Source organism: Puntigrus tetrazona, chromosome 20 (genome assembly GCF_018831695.1).
Source record: "Puntigrus tetrazona isolate hp1 chromosome 20, ASM1883169v1, whole genome shotgun sequence".
Classification (NCBI taxonomy): domain Eukaryota; kingdom Metazoa; phylum Chordata; class Actinopteri; order Cypriniformes; family Cyprinidae; genus Puntigrus; species Puntigrus tetrazona.
The window spans coordinates 21,399,679-21,414,450 of NC_056718.1; the positions used below are offsets into that span (position 1 = coordinate 21,399,679).

A 14,772-nucleotide genomic window follows, 5' to 3' on the forward strand; every position below is an offset into this window, starting at 1 on the left:
GCGCGAGACACCGGGCGCTCGAGGCGTCTCCGTCCGCCCTTCTCATGCACGAGGGCGCGAGCCCGCGGTAATGGCGGTAATTTGGGTTAAATAAGGGTAGCATCAGCTTTTTAAACGCTTAAAAACTGCCAAAGCCCTCGCAGACGCAAAAAAAAAACCTAAAGGCTCGACTATTTCGCTGCTGGGGAGGGAGGAGACATTCAGAAACGCTGAGAACGAGGCGAATGACTGGGACTGACTTAAACACACATTTGCACGAGCAGAAAGTCTTCCTGATAAAGTGTTAAACGTCATTAGAGGCTTTATTGTCCCACCAGCGATATGTATATATAGCTAGTAATATTTTAGATTTTTTTTAAACATGCTTTGGGTGTCTTTTCGCGCACCTGTGTGGCTCTTAAAGCGTAAATTTGACCGACAGGCTGATTTGAGCGATGACCCCCCACGCGCGCCCCACTCATCACCCTAAACGTGCACAAAACACTTCCAGCGTGGGTCAGACCGTCACCGTCCCGGTTCGGTTAGCGGTGGGCACAGCAGAAACGATAAATGTTGATTGAATTGGTTGCACGAGAATTAAACTGAATCAAAAGTGACCGTGCAGCGCCGAACCGGTCGAGCCATTACCGAACTACACCGTATTAAAGAATCTAAAACAGGCTGCTAAATGAATTAAATAATAATGTGGTCGAATTACTGCACAAAGCGGACGATAAAGTGGTGTAAACAGGCTATTCGCGTCCCATGGCATTAAAACGGTATTTAAATCATTCGTAGATTTGATGTTTTGTGCAACATTATTCATTAACGAAATTGTTCGATTACGATTCATTCATTCAAAAAAAAAGCATTGCGTGACGATAAATAAGAAAACGTAAAAAGGGAAATATCCGTTGTACCATATCTGTAATAAATTTTGCTGCCATGCTAGTGCCTCTCGTTCAGTTAAGCAGAAATTAAAATATTTGATAAAAAAAAAAGAAACAGATCAAGACCACACTGTGAAGCAGTGAAATAACAAAACATAACGTTTAATCGTGCAATCCAAATTACAGTGACACAATACACCGAGTTAAACTTACGTGTTGCTGAAAAAAATCCAAAAAGCAGGTAAATGGTAAAGCCGCGAGGAAAACAGAGACAAATAAAACCGGCCCTGCTAAAGAAAGCGCAAACGACCTTAAAGAAATGTCCACAAAAATCATCAAAAATGTTGAAAGCGCACTTGGTTCCTTATTAGGCGAAGATACAATATTTATTCCGTGTCTCCAGGGATGAGGCTGCTCTCTCTATTGTCCTCCCTTTCCTCAATGCTGATGCTTAATTTTCAAAACTTCTATATTACCAAGGGACCTACGACATCAGCCGGAGAAATACCCAGCAAGTACAAAATCCGAGCCAGGGAGCGCTTTGTGCAGAGGGGAGGCATTTCAGCCGCTTTTACCGACTGCGCGAGGCGACATTTCATTTTCACGCGCTATTTTGGGGATTTTTTTTCTTTCGTTCGTCCAACAGCGCGAGGAAATCGGGTTATTGGATCGCGAGAATGTCAGCCACATTTCCGGGACTGGTGCACGACGCGGAGGTATTTAAACGCATTTCTTATCACCTCACAAAAAATCGTTTTAATTTCATTTCATTCAGCGTAGCGTGGCATTGAAGGGAAATCGCGATCACTTAAGAGTTAAGACTTCTGAGGGGAGTTTGCTGCGAGGCGAGGAGAAATACCGTGTGTTTGTTTCTAGCGAAAATGGCTTTTACTGTTAGTTTTATTCAGTTCTTTTTCTGTGGCGAATATGGCTCTCTGGAGTTCATGTAAAAGTCTCCGTCGTGATTGGAACCGTTTGCTCGTTCTTTTCATATATATATAAATATATATATATGCCATAATTATTAGTCGTGCAGACTCTCTTGTCTTGTGCTTACCTGCTGAGAAACGGCCGTAGACTCTTGGCACAAAACGGCTTTTAATAGCGTTTGCGCGGATGCAGTAATAATAATACAGTCAAATAACAAACTCCGCGGCAAATGATAGACAAGTGAGGGAGGAAAAAAAAAACGCTGTGAGCTCGTGGAGCAGTTTGCAGTGTGTTTCACGCACTCCCTCCCAGGCACGGAGAGATGACATCGCCGTCAGGTACTTTTCTAAAGACACTTTGAGCTGCTGTGTGTGTTTGTGTGTTTGGGGAAGGTTTGAGTTTCCGCCGCGTGAGAAATGCGCGCGGATCGCTGCGAGCGCGTGTAAATGACATCCCTCATATTTTTCTCTTTTTTGCCCGCGCAGATACGTCACGACGGATCAAACAGCTACCGTTTGATGCAACTCGGATGCTTGGAATCTGTGGCCAACTCGTCTGTCGCTTACTCTTCATCGTCTCCGCTCACATACCCAGCTACCGGAACCGAATTTGCCTCCCCGTATTTTCCCACGAACCACCAGTACACGCCCTTACACCACCAGTCCTTCCACTACGAGTTCCAGCACAGCCACCCGGCCGTGAACCCGGATGCGTACTCGTTAAACTCTCTCCACCACTCGCAGCAGTATTACCAGCAGCTCCATCACGGCGAACCGGCGGACTTCATCAACCTTCACAACGCCCGCGCGCTCAAGTCCTCGTGCCTGGACGAGCAGCGGCGGGAACTGGGCTGTCTGGACGCGTACCGCAGGCATGACCTGTCAATCATGAGCCACGGCTCTCAGTACGGCATGCACCCCGAGCAAAGACTGCTGCCCGGGGCGGGTCTGGGGCTGCCGCCACCGGGGGCAGATGACCTACAGGTACACCTCACCGGCGTTTCTACCGTTCAAGCACAAAATACACACACTCAGCGCGTCACCGCCGTCTCACGCGTACGCGGGCTGCAGAGAAGTCGACGCCTTCGGGGATGTTGTGTAGTCACTTTCACTGCCCGAACAGAAGAAACGATTGCCCCAGGGCTTCGACAAAAAAAAAAAAAAAAAAAAAAAAAAAACCTTAGACGTCAGGAGAGACCGAAAGAGATAAACCCGAGGCCGAGCGATCGCTTCTTCGCGGCCTTTTAAAATTAATTTAATAACGTTAGTATTTCGAAACGGCTCGTTAAAATAAAACGATTCACACGGGGGGAAATTGCAACGGGAAACAAAATCGTCTGGTTTGCAGAAATGCGTTGGTTTTTTTGTTTGTTTTTCAACGTGCGAAATAAGAATTTTTAAATCTGTATTTCAACACGTTTGGAAGCACGTTTTTTTCGGTTGATTTAGCCGGTGGATTTTACATATTTAATATAGTGAATATTGAGAAGTCTGAATTCGGCTGCGCGTATGTCGGGCCTCGCTGCTGTAAAGCCGCTGTTTCTTTTTCCCCCGTTAAAAGGCGGATTAAGGGCTTGAAAAAGTGCGAACAAAAGGCAAATCCTCCGCAGTAGAGCACCGTAGTTTATCCAATTTAGGACTTAATGTCAATCAACTGGTTATTTATGCAACAGACATCTGAAACAGCTCAAGTTTAACCGGTGAGTCAAAAATATGTTAAAATCGAAATAATTATACAATCCTTTTAATCCTTCGCTGCGACAGTGAGATTCGGCAGATAAAACGTATTGCATTTGAGAGAACACACTTCAGATAGCAGATTACGTTTTTGATCATTTTTTTTTTTTTTACTGAAATCAAATTCTAATAGTATTTAAATAATAATCCAATAATTGTTTCTTATAAAGATTAGATAACGGTAAAATACTAATATAAAAAGTGTCATTTTTATTGCTTTGACTAGTAATAAAAATAAATAATTGTTGAATAATTATTTTTTCATTTGCGTCATGTTTTGCAGGGCCGTTTAAATAATATGAAAAATAATATCAATAACACCAAAATATCAGCAATACAGAAACATAACGCCAGTGCGGCCAGCCTACTTTTTTTTTTATTCCACATTTAATTTTATTTTGCAATAGCATAATTTGTCAGAAAACATTCGTAAGCTATTTTAAGATATTTTAGCAGAGATGCAATTTTGTAGCGTAGTATTTTTATCACGTGGTTTTTTTTAAAAATCATGCTATTTTATATTTTTGAGCTGTACCGCAGTATAAAGTTTAGATGTGTTTTTTACAAAAAAAAAAACAAAACAATTTAATGATTCGTTTTATTATTGCTGTCGCGTGTTCGGGAACATTCTGCACGCGCGCTCGCACGCACACACACACACACACACACACAAAAAGGCCCACAGGAGAACGGGCACAAAAACACAGAAAGCAACACATACGTCCCGTGAAAAGGTTTTGGACCTTTCTTTGGTGCTGAATGAAAACGCGCGGCCGGTGAAGGCCGTGGAACAGATGCGGTCGGTCTCGCGCGCACAGGCGCATCTTTGAGCCGCTAAACAGATTTGGCACGCGGAACAATAGAAGCTGCCGCACCTTTAACACAAGCACACGCGTAATTTATGCCTGATCCGACGGGTTTGTATATTGATTTTATAATCACTTTAACTGCGGGGAAAAGAAAAATAGAGCATGAGTTTGTTAAAGGGTTATAAGAGCACGCCAGTATGGTGTCAGTATGGATGTGAGCGTGTGTGGGTGCTTTTTTTTTTTTTTTTTAAGGCTGCGTGTCTGACTTGGCCTCCAGACTGGTCGCGGCTCGCGAGACGGATTAACTCTTTTCTTTTGATGCCATCCAGTGTTCCTTTGGCTGATGACATCACTGATAAGAGAAAGCAAAATAATAATCTGTTGGTTTGACATCATAATGTAACAGGTTCCGTTAGCATCGCAGCTTGGCTACCTGCGACCACGTGGTCTGTTTAATGTGTCACATGCCTCGTCGAAACCTAAATACTGATGCAGACGTGTAAGATTGGTTTATTATTGATAATGAAGTTGATGTATGTGTGTATGTGTGTCTAGGGATCTGTAGACGCGCAATGCGGACTCGTGTTAAATGGACAAGGTGGAGTGATTCGGAGAGGTAAGGTCACACACAACACACACACACACACACACACACATGCAGTATAAATAGAGAGCAAGTGAAGCACACACTCATTTAATTTATTTTATAAGGTGTTGTTTTCTAATTATATTTGCACTAACGTCAGTCTAGATTTAACCACGATTTTAATTCTCATTGTATAATATACAGCTAAAGTAAATACGAAAAAATGACCACCGATTAATTTTTTTGTATATTTAGTAGCCTACGCATTTTTGCCTTTTGTCTTTAAAGAATAAAGAAAAATAGCGTTTGTTTTATTAATGTGTGAATCCAAAAATATTGTTTTTTTTGTGTACCAAGAACTGTAATAGTAGCATTTTAATAACGATTTATAGGGAAATAATTTATTTGGAAAATGTTTTGTACATTTTGTTTTCCTTTCATAAGGAATTGCATTAATGTGAATGCCAACAGGCCTACAGCATTCATTGTTAGGCTGTTAAATTATTGCTTACTAAGAAACATAAATTAAAAAAAAATAATGAAACAGAAATAATAAACATTTCAGTGTCGTCGGGAAAATATCGACGAATTTAGTTTAATTGAATGCATGTTATATTCACATATTTGATGCATCCATTTTTATTTCAGGTAAAAAGGTGCAAAATCGTTTTATGCTTTAATGTGTTATATGTGAAAAGGCAAATCTCGGACGTTGAAATTGTATTTTTATTATTATTAGTATTTATGCTGTCCCAAACGTTCGTGTTCCTTTTAAAATGTGCATTACTTGTATTGAAATTAATGTTATCTTTTGTCTCAAAGCATGTTTACTGTCTGACGTCGCAATCCAGAGAAACTATATTAATTAGTCAGAGACTGCATAATTAAGGAACCTATATATTTTTCAGAAGTTCGCCCCCCTTCCCCCATAAAACATACATTTCTCAAGGTCATTCTCCGCTGAGAGCCCATCAAGATAATCTCAGAAGCATTTTAGTATGCTCTGTCTGCCGCGGTATTTTGTAAAATCGCGAGTCTTGTGCGGATGAATCGAATCGTGTTCCACGTTTCTTAATATTTTCTTAATATCAGTCGCATCTTTGTCTGTCTCTTCAAAGCGGCGGCGGATCGACACACGTGTGGAGTTTGCCATAAAGCGAGCGGTGTCTCGGGCGCTTAATTTTTAATAAACTCTGTCTAGGTGTTGGGCTCGCCATCACTTCCAGTTAATGGTGTGCAGGATTTAGCCGCGAGCTCCGCCGCTCCAACCATCACAACCAATAATCATTGCTTTACCTCGCGCTCCGGTATCGATAGCTTCTCGCGCCTCGGGCGCACGCTTTGATATGTTAATGCAGCGCGGCTCCAAATTCAGTGGAGATCATATTAATGTTGTTCACACTGACTGCAGCTTTGGCTTCGTTGAATATTCAGATAACCTTTTTCAAAAGAAATCAGTCAAGAAACGAGGATCCTACTTAGAAAAGTCGTCTGTGTTTTAATCATGATTATCCCTCTTAGCTTTCAGGAATTTGATCAAGCGTCACCCCGCCTTTACGCGCGCGCGCGCGCGCACACCGCGCCGTTTTCTCGCGGTGCGCGTGCACGCTCGCGGGCGCGCGCCTGCCTGCGTGCGTGCGTGCGGGCGTGTGTTTTGGGTGATGAGCGTGAGACGCGCGCCGTAAACACACACCGCCGCTACAGTTGAAATAGAAACAGAATGACATTTGGCCTATGTCTTTTTTTCTTTAATTTTCGTGGCAAACTCGCAAAAAGCGCTTGATTCGCTTTGTGATCGCTCGCGCGCTGCCTCGGGCTACTCTCCCTCGCGCTTAAATACCCGCTATCGCCTCTGGGCCCAGCGCGCGCGACCAGACTACCGGCAATAGCTCTTTTTCAATTGCCCTTGGCAACATAAAATACAAACTACTTTGAATCAAAACATTTTGGGTGGAATTAATGTGAAGTGAACTTGCATGCTAGCAGAGATCTTGGGTTTGTCAGAGCGCTTTAGGGTGACTGATGAGGAGCAGGTTAGAGGCCCGCTAGCCAGAAAACTCTTTCAGGAACACACACGTTCACACACTCAAACACAAATACACACGTGTGGCTAAATAAGGTAGCCGGGCCATTGATTTGAACTTGTGATCTTTACAGCGTAAATGGATCTGGCATGTACAGTGCCTAATAAATAAACGCGTGCTGTTTAATGCGCAGTTAGATGCGCAAAAAAACTAATGCACACAACACAATTATTCACACAGGTGGTTGACATGCAATGCTTAAAACTATTAGAAGTTGCGTGCAAGCTTGATCATATTAACTATATGGCATGTTTGCACTCATCTGTGATCTATTAAAATGAATTGGAGAAAGCAAAAAATGTTTTAGAACTTAAAAGGGTTACAATGCATAAGCTTGTTTGTAGATATATATATATTTTAAGCTCATAGCCATTTTACGCCGCCAGCCTCTCATATACAACAGCACAGCTTCAATGCATAGTTGCAAAATAAACAAAGCATTATGAATGATCATGCATCATGTTACATCGATTTCTTTGCATTTTTATTCAGTTTCCAGCTTGCACATGGCTGATTTTCTTATTTGCAGCCCCCAGACAGACCATGCAAACACCCCGTCGCCGGTCTTTTCTAAAGGTTTGTTTTTTTTTTGCGCAGGTGGCACGTGCGTAGTGAACCCTACAGACCTGTTCTGCTCTGTACCAGGAAGACTTTCTCTACTCAGCTCTACCTCAAAGTACAAAGTCACCATAGCTGAAGTCAAACGTCGCCTGTCTCCTCCAGAGTGTCTCAATGCCTCACTGCTCGGCGGGATTTTAAGACGGTAAGAGATGAACTTTAGACATGAAACTCATGCACACGTTTGGAATTTTAAAATACACCTGGAAGCGTCCGGTTTTAGGAAACCACGTCAAAGAGAAGCGCAATTAGTCAATCGAAATATTTTCTCAAAGCGTCGAGCAATGAATTTCCTTTTTATACATTTGGTTCATTGGCAAAAGCAGAAAGCAAGACAAAAAAAGAGGAAAAAGAGAAGGGACATGGAGTCCTGGACACTTAATCCAGAGATAAAGAAGAGAATGTGGCTGGATGTGTGTGTGTGAGAGAGAGAGATGGAGAGGGAATGAGAACAGTGAAGCTGACGTTCCATTATTGATGAGGGACACAGACTGGAGAGCAGAAATGAGGCCAGTGACGAGAAGAGAGTAGAAAAACACACACACACACACACACACACACACACACACATTCACACACTCATTTTAAACACAGAACAACACATGCTGGGCAAGCTCAGGTTCATTAACGCCTGCAGTAACAAAAGAATCGACAGGAAGACATTCAGAAATTTAGTGTATATAAAGGTAAAACTGAACACCGGTTGTTGAGTAAATATTCGATTACTCTTTATACACATTGCAGCCCGAAAGGAGCCGATGCATGGGGAAAATACGCATTGCGATGCTTAGCCTTAAAAAGTTTTTAAATGACGTCTTTGAAAAATGTAAGGAACCGTTTTAGTTAGTTTAGGATTAATGATTTAAAAGCATTTTGGCCCAAAAAAAATTAAAAGGGTGGCAGCGAAAGCTCTACAGTGGATATGAAATGTGACATGTCGGTTGAATGCAAGCGTGTTGCTGATGGACTTTCTCCATCTGTGTGGGTCAGGGCCAAGTCAAAGAACGGCGGTCGCTGCCTCAGGGAGAAACTGGACAGGTTGGGACTCAATCTCCCAGCAGGCCGCAGGAAAGCAGCAAACGTCACGCTGTTGACCTCTTTAGTGGAAGGTATGGAGTCTTTTGTGCTTTTTTTTGTTAATAATGCAGACTCTCATCCGGTTCATTGGTGTTCTCATAAACATGCTTTAGTTTCTGTCTTGGTTTGACTTAACGCTGTACATCGACTAATTTAATCAATTTAGTTTGAGTTATTTAAAGGAAGCGGAGATAAAATATGATGCAAAATGTGAGCAACTTGTTCTTGTATTTTTGTTGTAATAATTCGCAAGGACCTGTTGAATGCGTTTTTTGCAATTCAACAGGTTGTAAGCGTTTTTATGCGTCCGTTTTGGTTTGCTCTCGCTTGCTGTGGACGAGCTCTTATTAAGATCGAAGCAAATCTATTCTGGCATAAAAGTAAAAGTCTGAAATATTTTTAGTCTACAGACAAAATCTCTGTTACTCAAGGGAAGAGTTTAAAAAATTAGAATGGTGCGAGACAGATTGATGCAACATCCATGCAATTTTTTAGGCAGCATTTAGAGATTGAACTGATTTCCCTGCTCCATTCATCCCTCGTCTTCCTCCTCTGTGTGTGTAGGGGAAGCGCTACATCTGGCTCGAGACTTTGGTTACACCTGTGAGACAGAGTTTCCCACCAAAGCGGTCGGGGAGCATCTCGCCCGGCAGCATACGGAACCAAAGGAACAGAATGCGCGCAAGAAAATGGTGCTGGCCACCAAGTAAGACCGCAGTTCTTCACTGCTTTTAGCCAAATGTGTTCGTGCATGCCACCTAACTGGATAGACATGTGAAATATTACATGTCTAAATTAGAGCTTCGTATGCAGCAGATTTGAATGATCAAGTGCGGTCTGTCTACGTAAGAACTCGTCTTCAAAAACAGACTCACCTTAGAGAATGAGCTTTTATTATTGAGGATCGGAGGAACGGGATACGTGTTTGCATTCGTGTAACATATGAAAACTAAGATCTCATTAAATCTGGTCTATGCATTAATTATGAGGAATGCTGCTTTGGTTTGCATTTTGGAGATGCGTCCTTGTAACTGTTCGAATGGCTCTGTGTCTCTGCAGGCAGATCTGTAAGGAGTTTCAGGATTTGTTAAGTCAGGATCGATCTCCGCTCGGTTCCTCTAGACCAACACCTATTCTGGACTTGGACATTCAGAGACATCTAACACACTTCAGGTATAAAACTATAGCCTGCGTGTAAAATAAAACATAAGACTGTACTTCTGTTACCTCTGTCGGCTCATGAATCTACAGAAAATGATTTGCGTTTATTTACAATTATAAAGTAAAACTATGTGATATGTTTACAATGTCAAGCAGCATTAAAAAGCCTTCCACGTTCAAGTTATTAGTAAGGCAAATATGCTAATGCAAGTATTGTTATTAATCACCATTTTTATGATCTTTTTTAGTCTGATCACGCATGGATTCGGCACCCCAGCGATTTGCGCGGCTCTTAGCACCTTTCAAACGATTCTCAGCGAAATGCTTAATTACCTGGAGAAACACTCGGCCAATAAGAGCACGGGAACGCCGGACACCAATCAGATCAACTCCAACTCGGACAAAACACTTCGCAAAGCCAACGAGGCACAGACGAAAGACGGTAAAATCGAGAAAACGGAATGACTCTGACACAGGAGTGACCGCTTTCCCACTTCCTGATCCGAGCCCTGATGGGCGGGCCTCGTTCAGGGCGTGGCTACTGGGGGCGGGGTTACAGGGTTTTTATTCCATATGCGTTTTATTTATACAACTGGCATAACTTCCTATGACCTCAGCTTTCCCTGTACGAGAGTCTGTCTGTATGTACAAACCAGTCACATCATTCTCACTGCCCGACGACCAACGCGAACCATTTTCGTTATTTTCTAAGTTATCGAAGAAGTTATTTTGCTTAAAGTTTGTCTGTATGTAATTAGTTTAAATAATGATTTTAAAAAAATGCAATATCTTTTATTAAAAGACTCACATTCCATTTCTGGCCAGACCCAATTTGAGGTCAGTTTGAGACTGTAAATTATTACAGGTAACTTTCCCTGTTAGTTACTGTATATTGTGCATGTTAAACTTTGTACACCATCTGAAACTGACGTTCCCCACTGTTGTTCCAGAACACGAACTCTTGACTGCATTTGTAAAAAAGTTATATATAAATATATAAATTCAATCTTTTCTTGTAGGCTTTGAACTACATATATGAAATAACCCTACATGCAAACTACTGGTGTTCAATAAAGCATATTGCTCAAAGTCTTATATTAACCCACCTGACTAGACTTCAATTCTTGTGCTTCTTCTTGAATGTACAAATAATTTTTTTGTGTGCATTTGCAATGGATTCCGCACAGACAACACCTTATTGATTAATCAGACACATGCTGCAACCTAACTACCTGCTGAAGCCAAAAAAACATCCCTCATCTGAGTCGGTCCTAAGTCTTCGGCTGACCTGCCTCTCTGGCTTTTCATCATCCTTCTTCAGGAAATCTATAGGAGCATAGCATTTTTTTAATGAGCCTGAAGACCTTCTGGTTTAGGTTTAATAGATGAATAAAAGCTGCAAAAAAAAGTTGCTTTGCTTCACTCGTTTACGCACCGAAAACGAAAATACTCATACAACAAAAAGCCAAATATTGACAGAACATTACGAAAAGAGATTTGTTTGTACAATTACTGAATTTTATCAATTCTAAATACACTCACAATGCAGCTAAACTCGATTTTTGGACTATTATTGAATACATTATACGAAGAAAAAAAAAAGGTTGATGTGGAATAAATAAGCACCCGAGCAGAACAGATCATTAACGGCACGATACTGCACCGGAAGGCTTTGCAAAGTCAATAACCGACTGACAGATCGATGCGAAGCTTTGCACAAGATAAAAGCGATTCGCATTCATATTCAATTTTTTTTTTTTTTGGAGGAAACCGCTGTCTGATCTCAGTACTTTCAATAATCAGCGACCAGTCGACGTTAACGAACGCAGCCTAAATAGCCAATCCCAGTAACGCCATCTCAGGAAAGCCCGAGAAGCCTCGACGCGTAATTAGCGCGTTTTATTGATCACGAGCGTGTTTTATCGGTCCGGGCAGTTCTAATGCCTGTGTGACGTTCAATACGTAAAGTTCCGCTTTAATGTAATGCGCCGAGACGCGGGCTCGACCTAGTTTACGCGGTGAGTAATTAATTGCAAGTTTAAAAAGTAAAATGCAAATGAAAAGTCCTCATGAGGAAAATGCGGAGAAGCCGGGCTACTCGCAACCAAACAATTGGCGCTTATTCCGTGTAAACAAACACCCGGTTTCGGAGTGAATTATTTCTCAACCGATCAAGTCAGGCTGTTCCGAGCCAGTTAAATTATCATAAATAATAGACAACAAGTTTATTCAGATAAAAACCAAGGTCTAAATATATCCTTACACACATAGGCTGCACTAGATGTTAACGTTAGCATACAGGCTGTAATTATTCTTACTTTCGAATTATTCTTATTTTCGAATTACTTTCGAATTAGTATCAAAATGAGTCCAAACGCCTTTACTTAGCTCCCTATAGTGACCATACCATCCATTTTTATTGCATTTAGACAATGATAGCCCAATTAGCAAAACGTAATAATAATAGACTTTCCAGTAAGGACTTCCCCGGATGTATTTATTATTTTATTTTTAGTTTAGGATTTTACTGGTTGCTTTGATCCAATCAGAAAGGTGTTTGTGAAGATTATTATTTGCGCAGGTCACAGTACAATCCGTAAGAATCTGAAGCACCTGGACTTGGTTGATCATCGCTGAAGACTTCTTCCCTTTTCTGAAAGTCTCCTGGAGAAACTGTGTGTGTGTATTTATCACGTTACTCGCGCGCCATCTCGTGGCCATCCCGTGTAATGCTTGAGCTCGCGCGCGCATCGTGTCAAAATTGCATACTAAATGTATTGTGCATATAAGTGTTCACATTTTTTATGCACATTTAATTTTAGTTTTAAAAAACGATCTAAATCTATCTATTTTAAATATTCTGAGCTATTATGATTTAAAAATGTGGCAAAACTTTTTTGCGGTGCCAGAGACGTTTGTGCTTGTGTGTGTGTGTGTGTGTGTGTGTGTGTGTGTGTGTGTGTGTGTGTGTGTGTGTGTGTGTGTGTGTGTGTGCATGAGAATCTCTGTGTGCTCGTGTGTTTTTGTGTTCTGTGAGAATTTTAATGTGTGATTATGTTGAATTCTAATCAAAGTCTGTGCAGAATGAGCCTACTTTCTCTCAAACTGTTTGGACATCTGTCATGGCCTCTAGACATGCCCAGAGTGAGCGTGTAAGTGTGTGTGTGTGTGTGTGTGTGTGGCTCTGGCACTTTCTCTGTGGCAGCGGGGCTGCTGAAACATTAATCACAGATTATTTTCACTCTTCCATACGTCAGGCAGCATCTTAATGGCCAATGAAACAGATCTGAGAAACTGGCAAGAAACTGGGTCATGATGAGGGAGCTCCGTTAGTCTCAGACAAAAATGTCCCGCAGTACACATTTTGCTGATTTAAATCATTCTGGAAAATATTAGGACATGTAGCGAAATGTTGACAATACAAATCATAGTTCGGTAAGAAAACTGGTAAACTGTGTATTTCTAGTGACCTAGTGACCTCTTGTGCAGGAAGGGGGAATTGTTACGCTCTACATAAACAGAAACACTGCATCACTGGATACTTACAACTTAGTATGTTAGTATATACTAATATCATTTAATTTAGTATTTAAATATATTAGTCTCCAATTTTTGGATAGGAGATTGTAAGTGTTGAATTTCTTACTTAATCCAATAATTATAGCACTGAAGTTAATTACATGAAATGGAATAAAATAATTTAAGTGATTAAATATTTTAATTATACGTTTATTAATAACAATTAATATATATATATATATATATATATATATATATATATATATATATATATATATATATATATATATATATATATATATAGATGCACAATTGTTTTATTGTTTGCATGTTGCAGAGCTATTCTAATGGTAGGCTCCCTTCGTGAAGTACGCTTGAAAGTGTTTGGTACTGGGGCATGTTGTCACAAAAGATCAGCGTGTGCTCGTTCACTCATTATTTTTTAAAGCAACAATTATAGTTTTTTTGAAAGATTTTAAATTGATGAATAATAAACCTACCTCAAAAAATATATATTTGGTCGAGTAAAACTGTCGTAATTATTACTTGCTTATAATTTCACATCAGCCGTATTTTCGTTTATTGTTTTCATTTGTTTGTTTGTTTATTTAATTGTATTTTTTTGCTTTTAGTTTTCGGATCTGCTTTTAGACGTGATGTCAGTTTTTGGTGGATTTGTGTTTTTTGCATTTTAAACGCAATTTTGTCTAGTTAAATCACTGAAAAACTATGCGTCGGGTCTAGTTCCCAAATACATCTTCGGAAAAAAAAAGTTATAAAAACATCCCTCCTTCGCTTTAAGGTAAATGCACGTTTCTTTGTTTGTTTTCGTTTTCACCGTGATGATCCATTTTTCGTCTTCGTTTCAATGAACTGTGAGGAGTGTCTGCCTCGGTTCTGATTCTCAGTAATCAAAGATTAAAATGCTTAGCTGCGTCACAGTTCATTGGACTGAATGAATCGCTTTGCGTTTTCCCGCCCGATCACGTTTGATTCGAAAACAGTTTCTATGGAACTTTTTTCGGAGCTTCTCTGAGACGGCAAGGGGCGGGGCTAAGAGAAGGGTCAGTCCCAAACAGGTGTGTTGGAGCAGGGCTGGAGCTGAACTGGATTGAGACCGTGGTTCTTGAGGATGTCAGAAACTGTAAGCATCGCGGTTACTGTAACGAAGCAGCTTAGGGTCTCGAAACAAGCTAGGTTATTCTATTTCAAGCTAACCTTAAAACGAGCTTTCTTTTTAGTGTTAGAGTGTGCGTCTGAATGGCCGGCAGGGGGCGCAATGGACTGCTTCTCATCCCCGCATCCCTATAGAAGAGGCAGCTTTGGACGCCTGTCTGACCTCGCTTTCTCGCGAGCGTCTTTGAGGTAATGTTTTTCTTAAAG

General features: G+C 40.9%; 1 protein-coding gene across 2 annotated transcripts; it reads left to right on the plus strand.

The window, feature by feature from the left end:
- Positions 1-1,346: 1,346 nt before the first annotated feature.
- Positions 1,347-10,971, plus strand: tfap2d (transcription factor AP-2 delta (activating enhancer binding protein 2 delta)). 2 transcript variants are annotated; one of them, XM_043218787.1, is made up of 8 exons: positions 1,347-1,585; positions 2,285-2,782; positions 4,900-4,960; positions 7,612-7,777; positions 8,623-8,741; positions 9,274-9,415; positions 9,769-9,882; positions 10,119-10,971. In XM_043218787.1, the coding sequence occupies exons 1-8, from the start codon at positions 1,547-1,549 to the stop codon at positions 10,333-10,335; spliced, it is 1,356 nt and encodes a 451-aa protein (XP_043074722.1). In that variant the 5' UTR covers positions 1,347-1,546; the 3' UTR covers positions 10,336-10,971. The 2 variants fall into 2 exon arrangements, with proteins under 2 accessions (XP_043074722.1, XP_043074723.1); XM_043218788.1 differs by lacking the exon at positions 1,347-1,585 and adding an exon at positions 1,604-2,137.
- The last annotated feature ends 3,801 nt before the right edge of the window (positions 10,972-14,772 follow it).

Excerpts from the sequence above, each read along its gene's own strand:
- tfap2d (XM_043218787.1), top strand. The coding sequence starts at position 1,547 with ATGTCAGCCACATTTCCGGGACTGGTGCACGACGCGGAG. Across the intron at positions 2,783-4,899 it reads CGGGGGCAGATGACCTACAG|GGATCTGTAGACGCGCAATG; the intron begins GTACACCTCACC and ends ATGTGTGTCTAG. Across the intron at positions 7,778-8,622 it reads CTCGGCGGGATTTTAAGACG|GGCCAAGTCAAAGAACGGCG; the intron begins GTAAGAGATGAA and ends TGTGTGGGTCAG.